Here is a 24600-nt window from a genome sequence, read left to right on the forward strand (position 1 = left end):
CAGTTGCTTGCAGGTGCTTGATACTATGAGGTGTACAGGTCCAGAATTAAGTTTTTATAAAAACACGAGTATGATTCCCTCTCAAGAATGTCTGCAAGGGACAGAAACTCTTAATGACTTGTGGATAGAACATCGTTTAGTCAACATACATCCTCAAATTATCTTGGTAATATTTTGATCTCCATCTGGTTTTCTCTCCGTGCGTAAATTGCGCACGAAATACATAATTCTTAACCCATTCCTTCTTTAAAGAAACCACTGAGCCGATGAAATAACTTCCTGTACAACTGAAATCAATCCAGTCCTCAGCTGCTCAGCATATCCTTAATAAACTAGGGCCAAATGAAGGCTATACTGCGAAGGATCTGCCATATAAATAAAATCATCCAGAGTCCAGACGATTGAAAATCACCTCAGCGACACAATGTCTCAGGTTTGATGCCGAAAAGACAAGACCAACAAAAGCCTCAATTAGGAAAAATCCATGGAGAAGCAGAAGATGATCAAACACGTCTGAACGGTGGTGAGCCGGCGCGTAAATGATGAGTGTCCTCATCATCCACGTTTGAGCTGAAACGTGAACTTGTTTGACATGTTTAAAGACGGCCCCTCTCTCTGATGAAGGAGGGACTCTGTGACTTGAACATGTACAAGTTATCTGGTGCGCACAGGACCTCCCCAAAAGTTTTGGCATATAAAAGCCAAGCTAACTCATTTGTTTAGGCAGTAGGGAGTTTCTGCTGGGGTCTGGATTTTGGAGTTACACACACCGGACCCTGCCCTGTATGAGTGGTGTCTGAGGAAAAAAAAAGGATTCCCCCTGTGTCGCAAAGAATCTACATGTCTAATATTTAGACATGTTCAGCTTTGTGGATATTCGGTTAGCGCTGTTGCTCAGCGCAACAGTGCTTTTGGCGAGAGGTCAAGGCGAGGATGATAGTAAGTATCATTTTCAAACATTGATTTGAGTTGTTTTGGGACTGTGGCACCCTGAGGATGGATCAAGGATGCTGAGCAGTTTGCTGGAACTGAACGTCCTCTGCGTGATGCCTGACTCCAGCGCGCAGAGATTATGAAAGTTGTTGCAATTTGAAGCGTTTTGATGTTTTTTTGTTTTTTGGGGGGCGAGATGTGGAAGCGAATGGGAGTTTATATAATTTTTCTTTATTGTTTGCTGCTCTCATCGACGTGCAGATACATGCTCACTGTGCGTCCGCGCAAACCTGAGGGGAGCAGCTGCACTATCTCTGATGCGCAATGACAGGACATTGAGTTCAAAGAGAGTTGAATCAGAGCACAAGAATAAAGAAATTAGAAAATGGCAAATCCATTTGAGGAAATCTTAATTGCATTTAGTTTGTAAAGTAGTGTTCACCAGTTTTAGAAACAAAATGCATCCCAGTTCACAAAGATGTGCCAATGTCTGTAGATCCTACCACTTGGATGTTTCTCAGTACTTTTAACATTAATGCATCAAAAGTGGGAAGACACAGTTTGTTGGGGAACCAAACCTGATAAAGTGGACAAATGTTCAGCTATTAGAAGGTTAAACTTTACATTAAAACTTCATGACAATGTCACACTGAATTTAAGAACAATTTTTATACAGTTTGTGTAAAACTCGGTTTAATTAGCTGAAAAAAAGGACAATGGAAAAATCGCCTAAGTCTGACGTCGACAGTAAGAAAAAAGTCTAGACATCAATTAATCACCATCCAGAGAGAAGGGTGCGGAAGATCTCGTTTTGAAGGCCAACAGCGCCACTCAGTGGCAAACACTGGAACTGTGCTTCCATCCTCCATACCTCGGCCCTCCCACCTCCAAGGCCCACACATCCACCAGCCTGAAAAGTGATTAGGCCCAGTATAATTTTCCACTCATAGTTATTGAGGAGAAAATCGCGAACTACATCTGATCATAACTGTTGGATAGTTGCTTTTGCTGCTTTCGTTCTGTTGAACACTGTATTCTAACATTAACCAGGCCCAAATAACTTCTACCTCCTCTAGACAGACACTGATGTTGTACTTCATTAGAAGATCTCTTCTTGATCACAAATAACTCATTAAAAGTCGGTTCCTGTGACTCTAATGAAGTCCTGATCTAGCTAGAATGACACAAATTAAAGAACGGATCTTTTTTGGAACATTAACAAAGTACCAAAAAAGGCTGTGTGCCACAAGTCAGAGGCCAGAGCTGATTAGTTTACAGTCTAAAAATTGAACGAACAATACAGGTCTGCATGGGGAAAATACTAAATAATTATTTTACTGAATATTGTGCTGTTTTGCAAGTAGAGCCTGGTGTCTGATCTAAGCCTATTGGGCACATCTGGTTCCCATATGATGCACTGTGCAGGTGTAGCCAAGGTTTAACTAAATCTTACCAGCACATTGTACATAATTCAGTTTACTGATGCTAGACCTAATTTGTGGCATTTATTTGACAGAATGTTAAGATGTTACCTCTTTTTTTTTTGTATATTGATCTTATGTAATGTTACCAAACTCACTGTGGTTTTCTCCTCTCAGGCTTATTTGGCAGCTGCTCATTAGACGGACAGTTGTACAACGACAAGGATGTATGGAAACCAGAGCCCTGCCAGATTTGCGTCTGCGACAGTGGAACCGTCATGTGCGACGAGGTGATCTGTGAGGACACATCCGACTGCGACGACCCCATCATCCCAGACGGAGAGTGCTGCCCTATCTGCCCCGACACCGCCGGTACTTCACCTTCATCCTCCTCAGCATTTCTGTGGTTATTTAGCTTTGTGGCGCCACCTGGTGCCTCCCACCTCATCTCTGACCATACATGGCTCTGTGGCCACTAATGGACTTGAGGCCCTAAGCCTGCCTGCTCTCCTGAGGATTTTTATTCAGAAAAGAATCGTTTTGGATTTACCTTTTGTTCATTTCATTTTCAATATGCATTCTTTTAACGGTGGATTATACCTGCTCTTTGGCGAAGTCTGGCAATAATTACATAATTTCCCAACATGCCTACCTGTGCAGTGAAACTGCAGGTGGAACACACGTCACGTCTCCCAAAACAATATTTATATCATTTATTTCCTCCTTTTGTCACTAAAGAAAATATTTATGATCAAATGAATATGCTTTTTTCCCCAGTAATTTTATGAAATGCTGTTTTTCATGCTGTAATGATAATCAACTACCAGCCTGGACCCGCCACATAAACATTTACATTATTTTGATACTGTCCAACGTTTTGAGTGTGTCTCTCATAAATGTATAAGAGGTGCTGACATTTTCTTTTTCTTCGTTGGTTTAGTGGACCCACCCGTGATTCCGGATGAGGTATTTGGCCATTTAAATTTGTTTTATATTTAAAAATATGTGTGACTATAAAAGTTTGAGAAACTTAATATTGGTCTCTCTTTGGAGATGCTGGCATGGCCCAGTTTAGTTTGTATGCTTATTTTCTAGATGATGCACTTGTTTTTTACAGTCTGGGTGAAACATTGCAGCATAGCCTGACTCCCTTTTTTCTGTCTATCCATAGCCAACAAAGGGAGACGTTGGCCCCAAGGGAGACCCGGTAGGTTCCAGTTCACTTCACAAGACTTTTTCTGCCCTTTAATGCAAATGACACCTATGTTTTTTAGAAAAATAATTGCATATATTTGGACAAACTGACTGTGGACAAGAAAAATGTTTAATTCTTGAATATGATTATTTTCTGTAACAAAGAAGTTAGATGCATTAGTCCCAACACTGTCACATTAGTGTTTCCCTGTGTGTTGGTCATTGTGTTGTATTATTTTGGCGTATTCAGTAAAAATCACTGCTACATGTGGTTGATTAGGTTGATTTGCGTGGGATTTGCAATATTTTTAAAGTCAGGTTTTTTCTTTACTAAACATTTCACCAATTACTGACAAAAAATGTGATAGTGAACACAGTTGTGTTATATGTTTGCTGATTGAGTCCCTGCAAACGGATCTAAATGCTAGTAAAGCTGCTATGACGTAATAGTTGCTGATGATCTTTGATAATTAGGTCACGAGGTCAACAGGTCATTAAAAGTTGAAAGGTCACATAAGGCAAATTGGTTTATTGGTTTATGAAGCAAATTGTAGTAATATAAAATAAGTGTAAAGTAACGATAGAAAGAAACTTGATTTGTGATAGACATTACAGAATGTGCAGTATAGCTGTTTCATTTGTTAATATAGATCATTATTTCTTAGAAATGACATAGTCCCTCTACTTTGGTCACATATGAGCTCTTCCTGCAAGTTAAGGATGAATTACATAAATTAAAACACGAAATAATCTGTAAAGAATATTGCTAACCGACTGTGTCTGCCTTACTTTTCTACAGGGTCCTGCTGGTCCTCCTGGCAATGATGGACTGGATGGACAGCCTGGTGTTCCTGGCCCTCCCGGCCCCCCCGGCCCACCTGGCCTTGGCGGAGTAAGTATCTCCATGTCACAACATCCAGGAAGTCTTCGGATTGCGTTTTTACATGGCTCGATTCTGTTTACAAATGAGAAACAGCTTTTAAAAAACATTATGTTTCCCTCGAATGCTCTCTTATTCATACAATGATCAATATCTGTATCAGTTCTACCAAATGATTCTTCATTTTGCACACATTTGAGGAGAAAGATCAGCAGGAGAGGCTTTGTGCTAGAGAGAAGCAGCTAGGGAAATCTCCCCCATGCATGTTTATTTCAACATTGGGAGAGCAGACAGCTCCCTGGTCCTCAGGTTTAGTCCTGGGGAAAATGCAGAACATCAAGGGGTTGATCTGATCCCATGGAGGTCCCACCAAGCATTTATAACATGTTAAAGTTGAACTCAACAGCTGTGCTACAGGTTCAAATATATAACAAATCTTTATACTGTGGCATGTGATTTAGAGTGATTTTTCCGGTGTCCCTTTGCGCTGCAATAACTTTTAAGTGTTATTTCATTAATGCTCAGTGACTAATTTCTCTACTTCTTCTCCCCTTACAGAACTTCTCTCCTCAGATGAGCTATGTTGACCACTCCAAATCCAGCGGCGGCGGAACTGTCCCTGGCCCAATGGTATGAAGGCTTTGCTCTTTCTTAATGCACCCTTATTGCTAAATATGTTCCTGTATGGACTACAAGTAATAATCTTTTCTGATCTTCATCAACAGGGTCCTATGGGTGCTCGTGGTGTTCCCGGACCCCCTGGCTCTTCTGTAAGTACTCCCTTATCAGTTACATCACCGTTCAGATTCTCATTCTGACATAGCTAACTGTCATCATCCAGTTTTACACTGCATCTAAGATCAATGCATAAACACTCAAATCTGTTGTTCTCTGTTATCCATCAGGGTCCCCAGGGTTTCACTGGCCCCCCTGGTGAGCCCGGTGAGCCCGGTGCTTCTGTGAGTATACAGAAATCTTCCACTAAATCAATGTCTCCCTTGATTTGTCTGTGTTGAAGATGTCTTTGATGCTTTGTCCACATTATTGAGGCACAACACTTTGCTGCGTTTTTCCGTTTTTCATTAGCTTTAATCCGAATACGATTTAAAAAAAATAAATTATACTTATGTATTTGTTATTGATAGCCCCTGTTACTTCCTGTTGATCACTGACCCACTGACACACATCTGCACGCACCACATTTTGTCAGTGATAAATACCCCCTCACCACCTCTTCTTTACCTTTAATGACATAGTGAATATTCATACACTTACTTCAAATAGTCAACATTAATTTGGTGCTAATCCAGTAATTTATTGTGTTTTCTTAGGGTCCCATGGGTCCCCGTGGTCCTGCTGGACCCCCTGGAAAGAACGGAGATGATGTAAGTGATTTATTGATTATTTTCATCCCTGTGCATTTATATTCACATTCTAACACTAAACTGTTGTCCTTGTTGTTGTTGTCTTTCTGATATAAAATACATGTGTGATATGTTACGAGCCATCCAGAGCTCTAAGATAATCTGGGAAGGGCCTGCTCACCGTCCCCAGGCTCAGAACCAAACATGCAGAAGCAGCTTTTAGTTTCTATGTACCGCAGATCTGGAATAAACATTCAGAACACTTGAGATCTGCCCCAACCAATTTGTGGGACCAGTTTCCCACTGCTTTCCTTGAAGTCATTTAGACATAGTCATTCCTGCACTTCTATGCTTCTGAAGTTATTTGAAATCTACAGTTTTTTTTTATGATTTATAAATTTTTCTGCTTTATTTGCATCGTATGTTTAGGCTTATGTAAAGCACTTTGAATAGCCTTTGTGTCTGAATTGTGCTATAAAATAAATTGCCTTGATATATGTCATACATCTTACTTATTAATGTATTTATTGTCTGAAGGATACATACATAGTCAGTTAGGGGTCATACTTCCACACACAGTGATCAGCCCATACTAACCTCTAATCTCTGTGTGTCTGCGACAGGGTGAGCCCGGCAAAGCTGGTCGCCCCGGTGAGCGTGGAGCCGCTGGCCCCCAGGTGAGTGATGCCCACTGAGGGCGAATGTCAGATGATGGTCAGCCAACAATGACTCCTACATTGGCATTTAAAATGCTAAATAGTAAAGTTTGATACAGAAAGTTGATTGCATTTGTGTGTTGTTTGTTTCTTACACATCTCTTTGTTTTCCTCTCGCAGGGTGCTCGTGGATTCCCCGGAACCCCCGGACTCCCCGGCATCAAGGGACACAGAGTGAGTTTGGAAGAGCATTGAATACCAAAAAAAATCACCGTCTTCCACTGCTGCGATGTTGTCACTGACCGTGATTGATTTTGTGCACAGGGATTCAGCGGTCTGGATGGAGCTAAGGGAGACGGTGGACCCGCTGGCCCCAAGGTAGGATAGCAGGATGTGCTGTTGCTCACGAGGAAGCAGAAATATCAATTTGAACAACTAGAGCTCATTCTTCCCTCTGTATTTGTCTACAGGGAGAGCCTGGTTCACCTGGTGAGAACGGTATCCCCGGCGCCATGGTACGTTTTTTGTCTCATCTCAATCAATTTATTGACACGTACACCATTCTTAAGGTTAGCATTGTCAAGCTAAATTTGTTTTTTGTGTGTGTCTTGTCTAGGGTGCTCGTGGTCTTCCTGGTGAGAGAGGTCGCCCTGGACCTCCCGGCCCTGCTGTAAGCGCTGCTCTTCCTGTCATGCTATAATACACAATAATACACACCACTTTGATACAAATACAAATTACTTTAATCCAATCTCCTCCTCTGCAGGGTGCTCGTGGTAATGATGGCAACACTGGTGCTGCTGGACCCCCTGTAAGTATTATATCTTACTGAGGTGCTTTAGAAATGTTTGAAAGGGCATATCGCCCGTGTAAAACTGTTAAAGGGTTTGATGCACTGCTCTGTAATTAGCATTTCATCTAACATATGGATGCCTGCTAACATCATGTCTCTTTACTCTTCAGGGACCTACTGGACCTGCTGGTGCCCCTGGCTTCCCCGGCGGTGCTGGTGCTAAGGTAAGTCTACCCAATACATTTTTCATATCCAATACATTTGACCCTAAACATGGTAGGGGTGGGAATCACAAGAAGCCCCACTATTCAATATTATTGCCATTTTAAACATATTGCCATATTCTGTGATATACAGCAATCTATTGCCCCTTTTCCAACTTCATGTTATGTCCCCATAGAAAAACTTTCTGTTTTGTCTAAAAAGATTTTTTGTTTGTTCATCTCACTCATCTGCACCATCTAGTGGCCAAAAAAACAATTGATTTTTATTTTTCTGGTAAATAAAAGGTAAATTCTCATGTGCAATGGATATGATAAAAGATCGATCCCTGGCGTGTATTGATACAGTATTGCGTTGGAAAATATCGCGGTACTATGCTGTATCGATTTGTTTCCCCCCACCCCTAAAACAGGCTGTCCAGGCTTGCTAGGGTTGTCAACCTTCATGTCCAATGAAACAGTTTTGGTGTTTTCATGGTGTGTTGCCTTCAGATAAGGGTTTTCCCTACAGCCAGGGAAACCTAAGGAGAAACATTATTTTAACTTATTAGCCTCTCGCTGCTGTTGTTATCCACCTGAAGAGCTGTCTCAATAGCTCCCTGGTCTTTCTCATTATAGTAGGAAAACTGGGGACATTAAGAATCTAAGGATTAAGCCCTGTCACTTTACTACTGTAGAACATGTCAGTGTTTGCAGGATCAACATCCACACATCAACCATTAGCCATCATGGTGTAAATCTGAAAACAAAACATTTGTCTTAAAACTGTATACCCCAGGTGAACACTGTAGCCACCAGATGGCATCAGTAGACACACACACACACACACACACACACACACACACACACACACACACACACACACACACACACACACACACACACACACACACACACACACACACACACACACACACACACACACTTTACGAAGACACAATACACTCATCCAACAATTCTTCGATGCATGTGCTTTGGAAAATATCACATTAGACTTGAAAAAGGAGAATCCCGGCCCCCCCTTACCTTTGTCAAGAGTATTTTTTTATTTTTTTCAAAAGATTTCTTTTGTGGCTTTTTGGCCTTTATTTGATAGGATAGATGAAGACAGGAAAGGAGGTAGAGAGAGGGGGGAATGACATGCAGCAAAAGGTCCACGGGTCGGACTCGAACCCCAGGCCGCTGCGGTAAGGACTGAGCTTTGGTACATTGGGTGCACGCTCAACCAGGTGAGCTGCCAGCCTGTCAAGAGTATTTTCAATTATAAACATAAAACTTACTCTTGATGAGGGTCCAGAGGGGCTGAAACGTTAGTTTCTTCAATAAATGGTGATGCTGTAGCAAGAGCAGAGTGGGCTATGACAACAGCAGAATCAAATAAAACCAATTTAAGATCAGTGTGGTGACTATTTACACTCTTCACTTGTACTTGAAGTCCTTGAAAATCTCAGTGCAAGCTGAAGAAATAACACAACAAAATGTCCCACTGGTATTAATAAACAAGGACAACATGCCTTACACATATACATATATATATATATATATACCTCATAGACTATTAACTTATCTTTACAATGTAATGTAACTGTATACTTAATCTCTTGGTGTTGAGGTGCCAAGTTGGACTACTTGTTCATGATTTCTAATTGATAGATAAATAATAATATACTATTATTATAGCCCCTTGTCAAAACAAAGTAACAAGGTGCTTCACATAGCAAACAAAGAATTCATAAAACATAAAATAGAAATACATAGAAACACAGCATTGAAAGAATAGAAGAAAGGAACCTCATAAAGAAGAAATAGCACAACCCAAAAATCTAAATGGAAACTAGAAAGAAAGAGACTTACAGTATTCAAGTTGCAGATTTCTGAGACGTTGTTGCTTCCCTTCACAGGGAGAGACCGGACCTGCAGGAGCCCGTGGAAGTGATGGACCCCAGGGATCCCGTGGTGAGCCTGGTAACCCAGGACCTTCTGGACCCGCTGGAGCTGCTGTGAGTAGATACTGGACTTTATTTTTCTGTGTCCCTTCTTTTACACACGACAAGAAAAAATAGAAATGCAAATTCAGTGCTGAACACATTTTATTTCCTTCCTCTCCCAACAGGGCGCCCCCGGATCTGATGGCCAAGCTGGTGCTAAGGGTTCTCCTGTAAGTACCATACTCACCGATCACATTCATGCCACTTGAATCCTGCACACGTTCTGACACCCCGACTTTCTAATCCCACAGGGTGCTGCTGGTATCGCTGGTGCTCCTGGTTTCCCTGGCGCTCGAGGTCCTGCTGGAGCTCAGGGAGCTGTCGGTGCTCCTGGTCCCAAGGGTAACAATGTGAGTAGTGACACATGATTGTGTGAATGTTTGGTATTAACGCAAATTGTTTGTTCAGTGCTAGAGATGAAATGTGTGCGTTTCTGCCAACAGGGTGACCACGGTCCCTCTGGTCCTAAGGGAGAGCCCGGTGCCAAGGGAGAGCCTGTAAGTTTCAGAATACATAATACATTACATCCATTTAGCATGCTGTGGGATTTTTAGGAAATAATTGTTTCTAACGGCATTGCTTTCTTTTCCAGGGCCCCGCTGGAGTTCAGGGACTTCCTGGCAACTCTGGTGAGGAGGGCAAGAGAGGAGGACGTGGAGAGCCCGGTGGTGCTGGACCCCGTGGACCCCCTGGAGAGCGCGTATGTCACTTCTTCTTCTTTCACTTCGACTTCTGTTAGATACTGTAGTCGCAACAAGAAGAAGCACCCACTTTGATCATGTTTCAGTATGTTAAATCCCCAGGGGGATTCACCCCTGAAGTGATTTTACAGCACAGTTAGTGATGCGGTTGGTTGGTTGGTGTGTGTGTTTGTTCTTTTAGGGCGCCCCTGGTGCTCGTGGGTTCCCTGGTGCTGATGGAGCTGCTGGTGGCAAGGTGAGTTAGTCAATCCACCCAAGGAGTCCTCAAAAGGCTCGGGAATACATTTAGTCAAACGTGGTTCTGGCTTAACATATTCAATTACATTTTAATTAAAGTGGCAAATCATAACAGGAGTTATCTCAGGACACTTTACAGATAGAGTAGGTCTAGACCACACTCTATCATTTACAAACAGAGACCCAACAGAGTAGGTCTAGACCACACTCTATCATTTACAGACAGAGACCCAACATCCCAACATTATGCCCTATGCCGTTTAAAAATTGCATTGTGATTCTTTTTATTTTATTTCATCTCAACAGGTTGTAATCTTTACACATTTATATCGATTTTTGCCCGATTCACGATGCATCCTTCCATCCCATGCAATTAACGCTACGGGAATCAAACCTTCCAGTTAACCGAGAGATAATTTTGCTCATAAACTTCACCCGCTTGTGCAGATTTCTCCTGACTCTTCCCCAACTTGTATGACAGGGAGCCCCCGGTGAGCGTGGTTCCAATGGCGCATTGGGAGCTCAGGGAGCCACTGGTGAGTCTGGAAGCCCCGGTGCTCCTGGCGCACCTGGATCCAAGGTGAGTTCTGCAGCACATTTCTTTACAGAAGCTTTCTTTAATCGTATAGCTAAACATATAGCCCTTTATTTGTCTTCACACTCACCGAATGGCCTTCCCTCCACAGGGTATGACTGGTAGCCCTGGAAGCCCCGGCCCCGATGGCAAGACTGGACCTTCTGTAAGTATTGACTCACAAATGGTTTCTGCTAGTAATGACTTAATAGTGTACTGTATTTAATACAATGAACCCTAGAACTTCATCTTGTAAACAATCCGTTTAATCATGATAGGAGAGTCAACCTGTTATAGGAGAGATATGTTTTTACAGTATTCTCCTGTCTTGTGATGATCTGTAGGGTGTCTCTGGACAAGATGGACGCCCCGGACCTGCTGGCCCTGTTGGAGCCAGAGGACAGCCTGGAGTTATGGGATTCCCTGGACCCAAGGGAGTCGCTGTGAGTTAACGGCCCCATTCATTGTGTTTTCACAAAAACAAATCCTAATAGGATCATTGCTTGCTAGTTTGTACATCCCTTCCCTAATCTTTAATATACTATGCAGTTGTAGAAAGTCACTCAAATAGGAGATCAGAAAGAAATCAGAAATATGTAGTGTTCAGATTATGTTTTTCAACCCATAAAAATTAAATCTAATAGGAATTACTGATCCCCTGCACAGCAGATGTAAGTGTGGCCTTTGTTCTTTTTCAACAGGGTGAGAATGGTAAGCCCGGTGAGAGAGGTGCCGGTGGTCCTTCTGGTGCCGTTGTAAGTACTTGTATATATATTTTTTTAATTATACAAATCAAACTCTACCAGTGTAAAATATGTTTTCTATCAAATGATAAAAAACTGTTGATAATTGGTTTGGGTAATGTTTTTGTTCACAGGGTGCTCCTGGCAAAGATGGTGACGTTGGTGCTCCTGGACCTTCTGGTGTCGCTGTACGTATCTTAACTTCATAAACTAAAACACGAACTTAACTACAACGTTTCGTGCAATGTTTTTTCATCATTGAATTTCCTTCTTTCTGTTCAGGGACCTGCTGGAGAGAAAGGAGAGCAGGGACCTGTTGGTTCTCCCGGATTCCAGGTAGGTTTTTAAACGCATCTCAGCAGCCTGAGTGCTGCCTTTTATGTTTGTAATGTAATATTTCCCACAATTCCACTTGTTCACCCTAAAATGGTCTACCTTTCTTCCTTGCACAGGGTCTTCCTGGACCCCAAGGTGCTACTGGTGAGACTGGCAAGCCTGGTGAGCAGGTAAGACTCGCAGGAATGCTCAAATCTTAGCTTGTTTCTGCTTGTAAGGTCCCTATGCATTTCATTTAGTGGAAGATTAACTTGCTGTTCGGACATACTTGATCTTACAGCACACACATAGTTAACCCTCTGAGGTCTAAGGGCGTTTTCACATATCTTCTTACATTTACCTTTTTAAGGTATAACTAATCCTCATGTGTTTCACATCAAAATGTTCACAACAAACTCAGCTTTCCGTAAGGTGACGCCCACATTTTTTCTAGAGCAATGTGTAAAGAGATAATTTGGCGCTAAAGCTGAAATGTTGACGTCCGCTTTTTGAACTTCCTCAAATCTCGTTTGAAAACAAACCTTAACTCGTGTGTTGTGCGAATTGTTTCGCTGCTTAAAATGAATTTACCAAAGTCTTAGGTTATATACGGGTATTTGGAAGTTTTAAATTTCAATTTTCTTGTCATCATACGGCTGTCGTTTTTTGGTTCCTCGCGGGAGATTCCTAAACTTTTCCTTCTCGCCTGTCCCTCTTGTTTTCAGGGCGGCCCTGGTGAGGTTGGACCCCCTGGCCCATCTGGACCAAGAGTGAGTACATCCTGCATTTCAGCAAAGCAAAGCGTGTTCATCATTCATCCACGGTAAACACAGTTCACCTCGGGTCTTGAGATGAATTGGTCGTGACCCATGTGTCCCTCCTCTCCTTCAGGGCGACAGAGGTTTCCCCGGTGAGCGTGGTGCCCCCGGCATCGCTGGCCCAACTGGAGGACGTGGTGCTCCCGGCCCTGCTGGTAACGATGGAGCCAAGGTAGGTTAAAAAAATAAAAAACTTTTAAAAAGGTGGAGATGTTCTCACACAGCTCTTGAAATGACCCAATCATTATGTCAATAAAAGTACCAATATATAATAGGCAAATAAATATTCATCCAGTACAGTCCAACATCATCAGAAGTACAAAGACGAATCCCTGTTTAAGACAGTTATCCTGCTTGATTATACTGTATACAACATCTATCCATCACATGCCATGTGAGATGGTCAGAAAGGCAAAACTTTATTTATTCATCACACGCAATCATGGAGTACAATGTAGGGAAATTCAATCTCTACATTTAAGCCATCCTAAGAATTAGGAGCAGTGGACAGCAATATAGCAGCTTTCAGGGTTCAGTGTCTTGCTCTTTGACACGCGAGCCAGAGGAGCCGGTGATCCAACTGCCAATTTTGTGGTACCTCTTGAGACCCAGCCAACCCGGCTGACAAAAACAGATCCAGTGTTTAGCATCGACACATGCGTCAACTGACATGAGGATAGAAGAGACTTATTAAGACTTTACTTTCCGTCATTTACAATCATGAATAGCAGCTTTACTTTTGAGTAACCCACCAGTCTGCTGCAGTTTCTCCCTGGGCTTGGACACAGGTCTGGTAGGGCAGTTGGCGAGGCATTTAAAAACCATCACAATGCTCCCCATCCTTTATTTCCCACCCTGGATGTATCTAAGAGAAAAAACAAAGCACGGTTTTCCGCCCTCTTATTGCCAGTACAACATACAGACATTAGATAGATCTTTATTGTCATTGTGCTCAGAGTACAGTGAGATATGTTTAGCAGCTCTTCAGCAGTGTGCAAAAAAATGGAATAGATAGTACAAAAATAAATAGAAGAAAGACAAATATAGCAAATATGAATAGAAGCAAATTATATGCACCTTTTTTAAATAGTAAAACACAAACAAGCAGCCACAGTAACTCTCTCAACACTAAAACTAGTGATTATAAATTTGAATAAGCCAAATTAAACTTTAGTTTTCTGAGCTTCGCTAAGAAACATGAAACCGAATGCACATTCACCTAACATTGTTGTCTACTGCAAGTTTCAGTGGATGGTTCACTTGCAGCTGATTGAATATTACCAATTGATAATAATGTGTATATTTCTGTGCAGGGAGAGCCCGGTGCTGCTGGTGCCCCAGGAGGTCAGGGAGCCCCCGGTATGCAGGGAATGCCCGGTGAGCGTGGAGCTTCTGGTCTCCCCGGTGCCAAGGGAGAGAGAGTAAGTATCACACCGGTCCTGTTTGTCTCTCTTATAAAACTTAACAATCTATTTCAACTCAATTCTGCTTTATTGGCATGAACATGATTATTAGCGTTCAAAAGCAAATGGGAAACGGTTTGATTTACTGGTCAGAGTTTGAGGCAAAGAAAATAACTTCACCTGAATCATCTGAAAAATAATTAGTTTTTTGATTTCAGTTCATTTTCTTTTCAGATATTTAGTTGATTTTTTTTAAAGTTTAGGAGTTATAATGGGTGAACAGATGACACACTGCTTTTTCAAACATCTTAAATGTCTGAAGGTTGTGAGACAGGTAGGAAGAAGGTTATAAGGCAAATATGAAGAAAACTAAACTGTACCTTGAAATACTTGCCAAAATGCCAGTGGTACACTGACTTATTATTATTGCAAGCATGATGTGTTTCTGTTAGATTTCCCTGACAAATAGCCAAAAGTGGTTAGTAAAATGTAAGCGGATAAAGAAGATTACGCTCATGATTTTTAATGTCATCAAAAGTGAGTTTAATAAGTGTTCTCTCTTCAGGGTGATGCTGGAGCCAAGGGAGGTGATGGTGCTGCTGGCAAAGATGGCGTGCGTGGCATGACTGGTGCTATTGGAGTGCCTGGACCCCAAGGTGCTCAGGGTGAGAAGGTGAGACTTTCGTAGGTTTTAACCTACGAATATCAGTGATCCAGGTTCATGATTTTTGCAGGATTGTTTTTCAGTCATCATCTCCTTACAGTATCTTTATTCACATATGTTTATGTACATAAAATGGGGTCTACTTTTTCAGAAATGTTCCTCCACTTGGTCAAGCAATCACATTATTTCCCGCAAACAATATGAAAACATAGATACCGTATTTAACTGTTGACATTTTTAAGAACTCAGTTCTTCCGTTTTTTTTGTTAACTTTGGTGCTTGGATTTTACCTTCAATTTGGTTTCCTTGTACAATATGTCTTTGGTAAGACTCATGATTTAAGTGTTTAGGATGACTGCTGACCTGTCCTTCTTCTTCTTCTTCTTCTTCTTCTTCTTCTGTCTGGTTTCAGGGTGAGCCTGGTGCCGTTGGAGTTGCTGGACCCACTGGTCCTCGTGGTGCCCCTGTAAGTACACCTGGTTGAGGACTAGAAAACAAACTATACTTTTTATACTACTATACTTTTTACTGCATTTGTATCTTCAGTACAACATACCATAAGCAGGATATTGTGACACTTGTGTAAATGCTAGACCCTAAATCTCCTCATTACTTTAACAGGGCGAGCGTGGAGAGACCGGACCCTCTGGACCTGCTGGATTCGCTGGACCTCCTGTAAGAATCTCACACATTTTTTAAATTAATTCTTTTATTCAAATTCATGCAACGACGACCTGTCACATTCACACAGGTGCACATTCATACCTGGAAGCTGCCCAGTACAACCACAGTCTGATCTGCTGGCCACTTTTGGGTTAAGGGCCTTGCTCAAGGGCACCTTAGTGGCTGTTCTTTCACTTCCCCACCCATTGAACCAACGACCTCCTGGTCACAAGCCCGCTTCTCTAACCTTTAGGCTGCCACTGCTCATTATATTTCATGCAATAACACAGATATTACCCTACAGATGTAGATGCTTTCCATGCTGTTACAATACAGCCCACTGTAAGATGAAAGCCTGTGTTGAACTGGTTCTCGTCTTGCCCTCCAACCTCAGGGTGCTGATGGTCAGCCTGGTGCCAAGGGAGAGAGCGGTGACACTGGACCCAAGGGAGACGCTGGTGCTCCTGGACCTAGTGGACCTGTTGGAGGTGCTGGTCCTCAGGTAGGCCCACATGTCACACAAATGCATAGTGTATGAAAAACACAAGTCACATCAAGTCACAGTATGCCAACTTCAATAAAAGTGCAGAGTTCAGAATCAGAAGAGTCAGAATTGACTTTATTGTCATTTAAAGTGCTACTCTATGGTGCAAACATAAAACACACACACACACACACACACACACACACTAAACTAAACTAAGAACACGGAGCAGAGAATGTGAAGATGGTCAAATGATTACAACTAGAGTAAAAAGAGTTCAGTACTTTTATTACAATATTGAAGCCATATGGAATTACAAATGAATGTCATGAATGGAGATTTTTTGGTATGGTTAGATTTATTCCAATTTCTGTTAAACTAATTGTGCTTCCTTGTTGTTTTTTGTCACCAGGGACCTGCTGGTCCCGCTGGAGCTAAAGGTGCTCGTGGTGGTGCTGGATCCCCTGTAAGTATCCTGTCTAGCGATTTTGTCGGATTCAATGACACGCTGTAACAGTGATGCTGAAATCAGTGATGCTGTTTTTAAGTGTCATCTCTGTTGCTTCTTTGCGTTTGTCTGTGTGTGTGTGTGTGTGTGTGTGTGTGTGTGTAGGGTGCTACTGGTCCCCCCGGACCTGCTGGAAGAGTTGGACCCCCTGGCCCTCCTGTAAGTTTCCCCCTGTCCACATAAGCAGCAGTAATCACCAATCACCAAGACAGTGTTGTCTTTAGTCTGTTTGTACATCACCAACATGGCCCTCAGCAGAGTTCCCTTCACTGACCTGAACCCCTTCTGCATGTCTCCAGGGAGCTGGCGGAGCCCCCGGACCCGCTGGACAAGTCGGCAAAGAAGGAGCAAGAGGAGCACGTGGTGAGACCGGTCCCGCTGGTCGCCCTGGTGAGGCTGGCGCTGCTGGAGCCCCAGGACCCTCTGGAGAGAAGGGATCTCCTGGCTCTGATGGATCCCCTGTGAGTGCCTGCTCTAGTTCTGCAACAGAATCAGAATCCGTTTATTGATCCCCTCCAGGGGAATTGTTGAGTTGCAGTTGCTCACAGTCAAATTTAAGGCAAAAATAATAAGAGTAAGAAAAAACTAGTCAATGAGTGTTTAAAGTAACAGCTAAAGTGCAAGAAATAAAAAAAAGTTAAATAAAAGTAAAGTAAGATCAGGTTAAAAAGATTGTGATGCTATACAATGGATTGTACTAATGCTATTTAAGTACAGTACTCAACAGATTTATTTCACAGCCAAAAACTATACTACAGTGATCTCTTTTCCATTATGTGCCTGCTAACTGAGCGCTATGTGGTTCTGTGCAGGGCGCCCCTGGTACCCCCGGACCCCAAGGTATCTCTGGACAGCGTGGTATCGTCGGTCTCACTGGACAGCGTGGAGAGCGTGGTTTCACTGGTCTGCCTGGACCATCTGTGAGTATTCATCATGACCAGAGTGCATTTGGCTAAATATGCCAATATCTAAATAAGATATTCTATTTTATCCAAACCAATAACATAGAATATTGGTTAGAATATTGGTTGGATTTTTGAATAAAACAACCTTTAGTGTTTCCTATCCATAAGGACAGGACAGTAATTTACAAATGCAGACATGAAAGTAGAACACAAAACCCGTTTCTCATAATATTATACCACACTTGATCACAGGATAACTGTGGACTATTTCTAAAGCTCTCCTCAGATCTTCCATCTGCATGCAGAGAACTGACCTCTCTTGTGTTTCTCTTCAGGGTGAGCCTGGAAAGCAGGGACCTCCTGGAATCCATGGTGCCCGTGGACCCCCTGGACCTGCTGGACCCCCTGGACTGTCCGGTCCAACCGGAGAGGCTGGTCGTGAGGTACGAGACCTTTAGAGTGCTTGCACAGTTGGGTCTCGGACACTGCAAATGCACCTACAAATACACAGAAATCACACATATTCAGCATTCGTTGGTTAATTATGCCTGTATTAGTGCTGATAAATATTATGATGATTGACCATCCTCGCCGCTCTTCCACAGGGATCTGCCGGTCACGATGGTGCCCCTGGTCGCGACGGAGCAACTGGCCCCAAGGTAACCCTCCTCTGGATTCATTTTTCATCAATGTTTTGCTTTTAGTCCAGCATAGCTTCCCAATACAAACACAAAATCAGCCTTTAGCTGCTTAGCTTTGTCTCACTGGAGATTTGCTTCCTATAGGGAAACCGTGGTGAGACTGGTCAGGCTGGACCCCCCGGACCCCCTGGTGCTCCTGGACCCCCCGGAAGTGCCGGCCCCTCTGGCAAGACTGGTGACCGTGGAGAGTCTGTAAGCTCCCTTCCTGCTTATCTTGAAAAATGTATTAAAAAAATAAATAATCTGAGAACTCACTGTGCAAATAACTTCTGATTTGATCTGATTTTTCCGCTCTCTCTTTCCTTTAGGGTCCCGCTGGCGCTGCCGGTCCTGCTGGCCCTGCTGGTGTCCGTGGTCCCGCTGTACGTTCATCGTTACATAATATTCATCAACAACATATACGAACGTCATTTTTGAGACATTGCTCCAGTCGTTATGTTGACTCATGATCACATGAACCCGAGATGGCATGTTGACCTCCTGTTGTGTTCGTTCAGGGCCCTGCCGGTGCAAAGGGAGACAGAGGAGAGGCTGGCGAGGCAGGAGACAGAGGACACAAGGGACACAGAGGATTCACCGGCATGCAGGGTATGCCCGGACCTGCTGTAAGTAACTGTTTTAAAGTAATAGATTAGCAGGCAAAAGTGTACAATTTACTGCATTAAACAATCTCAACTTTTCTCACTTCCATATTCAAACGTTATTTCTTAATTCTAAATATTTGATATTCACCTCTTCTGCTGCTTGTAGGGAGCTTCTGGAGACAGAGGACCTGCTGGCGCCTCCGGACCAGCTGGACCTAGAGTAAGTACATCTGCTTAACTAGTACGCAAAAAAGGAATTCACTACCAATCTGGGGACTTGGAGCATTTGTCAGTTGTGAGCGTACAGAACAAAAGCATTGTCAACGATTAGCAGGACTTCATATGTTGACACATTTACATGTTTTACATATGCACATAATGTCAAGCTGAACTGTTAGGAATTTGGTGTGGCGTTTGCTCCATAGGGACCTTCTGGATCTAATGGCTCCCCTGGTAAGGATGGCATGAACGGTCTGCCCGGACCCATCGGACCCCCTGGACCTCGTGGTCGCAATGGAGAGATGGGACCTTCTGTAAGTTGCACTACGATCTTTGTCTTAGGCAAATACTTGTACATTCGGACACTTTGAATGTTGTCTGCAGTTTTTAAACCTCCTGGTGTCACCAAACAGGGTCCTCCCGGACCTCCTGGACCCGCTGGACCCCCTGGACCTCCCGGCAGTGGATTTGACTTCATCAGCCAGCCTATTCAGGAGAAGGCACCCGATCCCTTCCGTGGCGGCCACTACCGCGCTGACGACCCCAAGGTTATTCAAGATCGCGACATGGAGGTGGACACCACCCTCAAGACCCTGACCCAGAGAGTGGAGAAGATCCGCAGCCCCGACGGTTCCCAGAAGAGCCCAGTCCGCATGTGCCGTGACCTGAAGATGTCCCACCCTGAGCTGAAGAGCGGTGAGTGCAGATCAGAGCCGCGGCGCAGCTTGTAGATAATGACAAAGATGAGCTCAGACTTAAACTGTCTGATGTTCCTCTGTTGCAGACTTGTACTGGATCGACCCCAACCAGGGCTCCTCTCTGGATGCCATCAAGGTCCACTGCAACATGGAGACTGGCGAGACTTGCATCTACCCCAGCGAGTCCATCGTTCCCATGAAGAACTGGTACCTCAGCAAGAACATCAGAGAGAAGAAGCACGTCTGGTTCAGCGAGTCCATGACCGGTGGATTCCAGGTAAGAAGTCAAAAAACGATGCACTAAAAATCTTCCTCGTGAACTATTAGACCAATATGAACTATGAAGTTTATGACAGTAAAGCAACCTTCTCCTCCTCCACCACGCAGTTCCAGTATGGCAGCGATGGAGCTGATCCCGAGGACGTCAGCATCCAGATGGCCTTCATGCGCCTGATGTCCAACCAGGCCTCTCAGAACATGACATACCACTGCAAGAACAGCATTGCCTACATGGACTCCGCCACCGGCAACCTGAAGAAGGCCCTGCTTCTCCAGGGATCCAACGACGTCGAGATCAGAGCCGAGGGCAACAGCCGCTTCACATACAGCGTCAGCGAGGATGGCTGCACGGTGAGTTCTCTCTCTCTGGTTGTCTCGGAGCACGCAGTAACATACATTTCTAAAGGGAAATATGTAAAATCATCTTTTAGAGACGCAAGATGGCAACTCACTTTCTTGAGCAATTTCTGACTTTTTCTTCTTCTTTTTTGGTTCCTCTCCACAGTCACACACTGGCACATGGGGCAAGACAGTCATCGACTACAAGACATCAAAAACATCCCGCCTGCCCATCATTGACATTGCTCCTATGGATGTTGGTGCACCTGATCAGGAATTTGGCGTCGAAGTTGGCCCCGTTTGCTTCTTGTAAAAAGAAAGAAATATGGACATGACATTGTTGTTTTTTTTCTAGCAGTCATCTCTAAATCCTTTTCCTATGCATTCAAAACTCATTTGGCTGCCATTGGTCCACATGCTTAAAACCACTCTACTGAAGACGATGTTTGTGTTTTTCCAATCATGAGAAGTTTTTGGGACTGCTACTTCAACCAAAACCAACCACAAGGACACTTTAAAAAGAATCTTTTGTTTCCACTGGCAACAAGAAAATAATATATACTTGTGTAAAATTTCCCCCTGGAGATTGAGAGAAAAAGAAAAAAAGAAAGGTTTACACACGCAATGAAACACAGGTGACTTTTGCCATTTTCTACCACTGCGGAAGGACATTGAAAACAACAAGTGATGTGTACCATTTTTCTGGTGTTAAATAAATTGTAAAAAGTGTGAAAAGCGTCTTCTTGTTCTAAATTCTTGAAAGAAAAAAAAAAAAAACACCTGAATATTGCTCCGACAAAGACCAGCGAAAGAGCAAAAACAAAGAATTTCACCTTCATTGCAATATGTAGATGGCTACCTCATAACAAGAAGTCAAGACATTTTTTTTTTCTTAAATGAGAAAGGGTATATTTTACACAAGTTTAGTGTGGGGAAATCAAAAACATTCAAAGGTGCTATTGCCATTTCAACGAGGACCAGTTATTGGTGTTTGATGGTGAAACTCTCACGGTCATACTGTAATTATTGCCACTAATGCCTGCAGAACCTTTGGTGCTACTAAATTGACTCATTGTCTTGTTGTCTATGCAGTACAATGGTTTTCTTCTTAAGTGTTCTGAAAAGGTGATCACTGCAGATGTAATGCATGCAATCATGTCTTTGTAGATAAAAAAAAAGCAAGTGACTCTGGTTCAATATCATTTCCCTGCACATTTGTCCAGTGTTGATCCCTCTGTCTGTTTGCCCCCCATGGAAAACTCCTCTTCACTAAAAAAAAAAAAAACAGCACACATCTCCCACCTTGTTGTTTATGTTGTTTGTTGATGTCTTTCGCGAAGGGTTTCTTAAAAAAGAATTTGAAGCAGACCCACTTTCATGGTTTAAAAGAGAGATTCTGTACTTATTTTGTACATGTATAATACATTGAGATGTTTTTAATTATTTTGGGTGCTGAAATAAAGCATGTGAAGTGGTCTACTCAGTGGCTGAGGTTTCACTGTCCTCTTTTGCAACTGTTGTGAAACTGAAATCAGGTGTTAGGATTTGGAAAATGTCTCCATACACTGAAGCTGCATTGCACATTATTTGAGATACCCCAGGATACCATGCATGTTACACTGATATAGAGTTAAAATATGGTTCAGGAATCAACTGTTCCACAGCAGTTGCACTGAGTACATTTCTTTTAAGCAGCAGTGAAAACAAGGCCAATGTCCATTAATCCAACCTGGCTTTTCTTCATGAGTACACACACAATTTTTATTAAATCTGCCGGTAAATTAAATCGAACCTAAAACAGTAAGCTATAAAATTCAGCAGGCAGCAGAAATCAAATGTTAATCAGACACATATTCCTTGTAGTTTTCATGTCACTTGTGTTTTTTTTATCTCCACGATCACTAGAAACTAGGGAACTGGATTTGCATGAGAATAAAATGTGTCCTGTTAACAGCAGAGGAGATGCGCCGGACCCAAAAACTCCCAAATCAGATGAAGACACACCAGCGACCCCTTCTGGGTATCTAGTGCAACAACAGCTGCTTCCAAGGAACGTTTAACACTGAATCCAAAGGAACGGGAGACTGCAGCTGCACTGCTCTCTGGTGGTTTGACATTTTTCTGGTGGCCCCAACAGCAAAAGCATAAAATGTAAAAGATGTCGCCCTCTGAAAAAAGATTGAACCACCATCCTTTTATAACAAGTGATATTAAGATAATGTAAAACGCGATAGAGCAGTGGTTCCAAACCATTTTGGATTGTGTCTTAAAGCAATGCTTCCCTTTTTACTTCAACTACTACTACTAAAAAATGTCTGTAAAAAAAATGCCATAAAGGAATGGTTCACAATTCTTCAAGTTTGTCTTAAAACAATAGTCAGGTGCCTTTATGAACATGGAAACAGGTTTTACAGAACGGTCTTACTGGGCACAGGCCCAGGGGCCCATAGGGTTTGGGGCCCTGACTCAGAAAATGTTGCTGAAAAATGCTAAAATGCCTGAAAAAATACCAAAACAATCAAAAACGTGAACATACGACTACAAATAACCCCAAATGACTACTAAGAGACACAAAACAACAACAAAGAGATGCTAAATGGCTAAAAATAGATGCAAAACAATAACAAAGGGACACAAAATGACTAAAAGTAGACTTTGAGTTTGGGGGCCTCTTACATGTCTGTGCCCAGGGGCCTATTGTGTCGTAATCCTGCGATGACTACACGTGGCACCTGCTTCGAGAAATCTTTGACATCTTAGGCTTTGCTGATGGACACAACAATTAAGAATGTGGCTTTTGATATTTTTAATTAGTACTGAAAGATGGTGGAATACAGGAAATCTCAAACAGCAAGTAACAATTTGACAAACTAGACACTCTTTAAAGTGCTCATATTATGCTTTTTAGCCTTTTCCCCCTTTCCTTTATTGTGTTATATATCTTTTTGTGCATGTTATAGGTTTACAAAGTGAAAAAGCCCAAAGTCCACCCCAAAGGGAGTTACCATCTCGCCATGACGTGAGACTCACTTTGCCATGCTGGCAAAGTGAGTCTCACGTCATGGGCGGTGCTAAACTCCGCACAGAGCCGCTGCAAAATAATGTGTGAGAGAAAACTCAGATTGGTCAGATAGTCTAGCTAGCTGTGTCAATTTACCCAACAGAGATCTGAAGAGCAGTTAACCATAGTCATCATAAATCCACCAATTTTAAAATTCCAACAAAAAGAAAGCGGAAAGAAACGGGAAAATACATGCATCCGGCGGAATTTCCTGCAGCACCGGAGCAATCCCGGAAGTGGAACGCAAAGGATATAGACCATGGATGTATTAAGAGAACTACCATCTCCCACAGAAAACACTGTTCCCAACTGCTCAAAACAGCTCTATTGTAGTTCAGCCTTTACTTCTGTGACAAACGCGCGTCATTTGGCGTCACTTTGTAACACACGGTATAATGCTCACCTAGCTGCTAGTGTAGCACGCCCTCAAACCAAGCTAGTTAGAGCGGAGGCCCCGAAGACTTCAGATAGTTGTATCGCCATGTCCAGGAGACAGTGCAGAATTAAGACGTTACTTATGAAAGACTAATTTGTTAAAATTTAAATAACTTACCACTCTGAAACGTCTTGCTCCAGTCTAGGTTGTATGGCTGAGCCAAAGCCATGGTTACCGGCTGATGCGGGTTTGTTTTGGATCACAGATCACACTAGCATGCTTGTCAGGGCCCGCCCTACTCTGCTTCTGACTGGCTAGTAGTCCTTACCTAGGTACTGCAGCATGTGCGACTCCCAACAAAGATGGAATAGAAGTGCGATGCATCACTCGGTAGCTAAAACGGGGAGCTCAACACACAGGGTGAAAAGAGGAGCTGCAGCAATGTGCAGTACGACCAAAATATAGTGTTTTTTGACAATTAAACCATGTAAACCTATTATTTTCCATTCCATTATCTTTATTGTGACAATTATTGCCACTGTTCATCACACTCCCAACCGGCACAGTCAGACACAAGGTTTCTCCCTAAAAGGAAGTTTTTCCTCGCCACTGTTGCACTGAATGCTTGCTCTTGGGGGAATTACTGGAATTGTTGGGTCTTTGTAAATTATAGAGTGTGGTCTAGGCCTGCTCTATCTGTAAAATGCCTTGAGATAACTCTTGTTATGATTTGATACTATAAATAAAATTGAAATGAATTGAATTCTGGTACAATCTCTAAATACAATTATGAATCTGAAAATGAGCATAATATGAGGTCTTTAAATTTAAATGAATGGTACCTAAAGAAGAAAAAAAACACAATTTCTCACTGCAAA

The 24600-nt window shown here is 42.7% G+C and overlaps 1 protein-coding gene across 1 annotated transcript; it reads left to right on the forward strand.

Annotated features, from left to right (window-relative positions):
* The first annotated feature begins 718 nt into the window (after positions 1 to 718).
* On the forward strand, positions 719 to 21771 carry col1a1b (collagen, type I, alpha 1b). The gene is made up of 51 exons (XM_039788410.1): positions 719 to 939; positions 2532 to 2726; positions 3295 to 3320; positions 3526 to 3561; positions 4348 to 4440; positions 4987 to 5058; positions 5154 to 5198; positions 5334 to 5387; positions 5760 to 5813; positions 6416 to 6469; positions 6629 to 6682; positions 6773 to 6826; positions 6919 to 6963; positions 7065 to 7118; positions 7215 to 7259; positions 7412 to 7465; positions 9364 to 9462; positions 9576 to 9620; positions 9702 to 9800; positions 9894 to 9947; positions 10043 to 10150; positions 10333 to 10386; positions 10870 to 10968; positions 11075 to 11128; positions 11307 to 11405; positions 11664 to 11717; positions 11840 to 11893; positions 11988 to 12041; positions 12158 to 12211; positions 12746 to 12790; positions 12912 to 13010; positions 14152 to 14259; positions 14807 to 14914; positions 15318 to 15371; positions 15527 to 15580; positions 15963 to 16070; positions 16465 to 16518; positions 16666 to 16719; positions 16860 to 17021; positions 17373 to 17480; positions 17801 to 17908; positions 18071 to 18124; positions 18251 to 18358; positions 18475 to 18528; positions 18664 to 18771; positions 18917 to 18970; positions 19176 to 19283; positions 19383 to 19665; positions 19754 to 19944; positions 20055 to 20297; positions 20452 to 21771. The coding sequence occupies exons 1-51, from the start codon at positions 858 to 860 to the stop codon at positions 20596 to 20598; spliced, it is 4356 nt and encodes a 1451-aa protein (XP_039644344.1). The 5' UTR covers positions 719 to 857; the 3' UTR covers positions 20599 to 21771.
* The last annotated feature ends 2829 nt before the right edge of the window (positions 21772 to 24600 follow it).

The sequence above is a fragment of the Perca fluviatilis genome, chromosome 21 (assembly GCF_010015445.1).
Source record: "Perca fluviatilis chromosome 21, GENO_Pfluv_1.0, whole genome shotgun sequence".
NCBI classification, from domain to species: Eukaryota; Metazoa; Chordata; class Actinopteri; order Perciformes; family Percidae; genus Perca; species Perca fluviatilis.

What these genes read in the sequence shown, in the direction of transcription:
- col1a1b (XM_039788410.1), top strand. Translation starts at nt 858, where the DNA reads ATGTTCAGCTTTGTGGATATTCGGTTAGCGCTGTTGCTCAGCGCAACA. An exon ending in CTGGCTCTGATGGATCCCCT is followed by an intron (nt 17,022 to 17,372) that starts GTGAGTGCCTGC and finishes GGTTCTGTGCAG; the next exon opens with GGCGCCCCTGGTACCCCCGG. An exon ending in AGGGTATGCCCGGACCTGCT is followed by an intron (nt 18,772 to 18,916) that starts GTAAGTAACTGT and finishes TGCTGCTTGTAG; the next exon opens with GGAGCTTCTGGAGACAGAGG.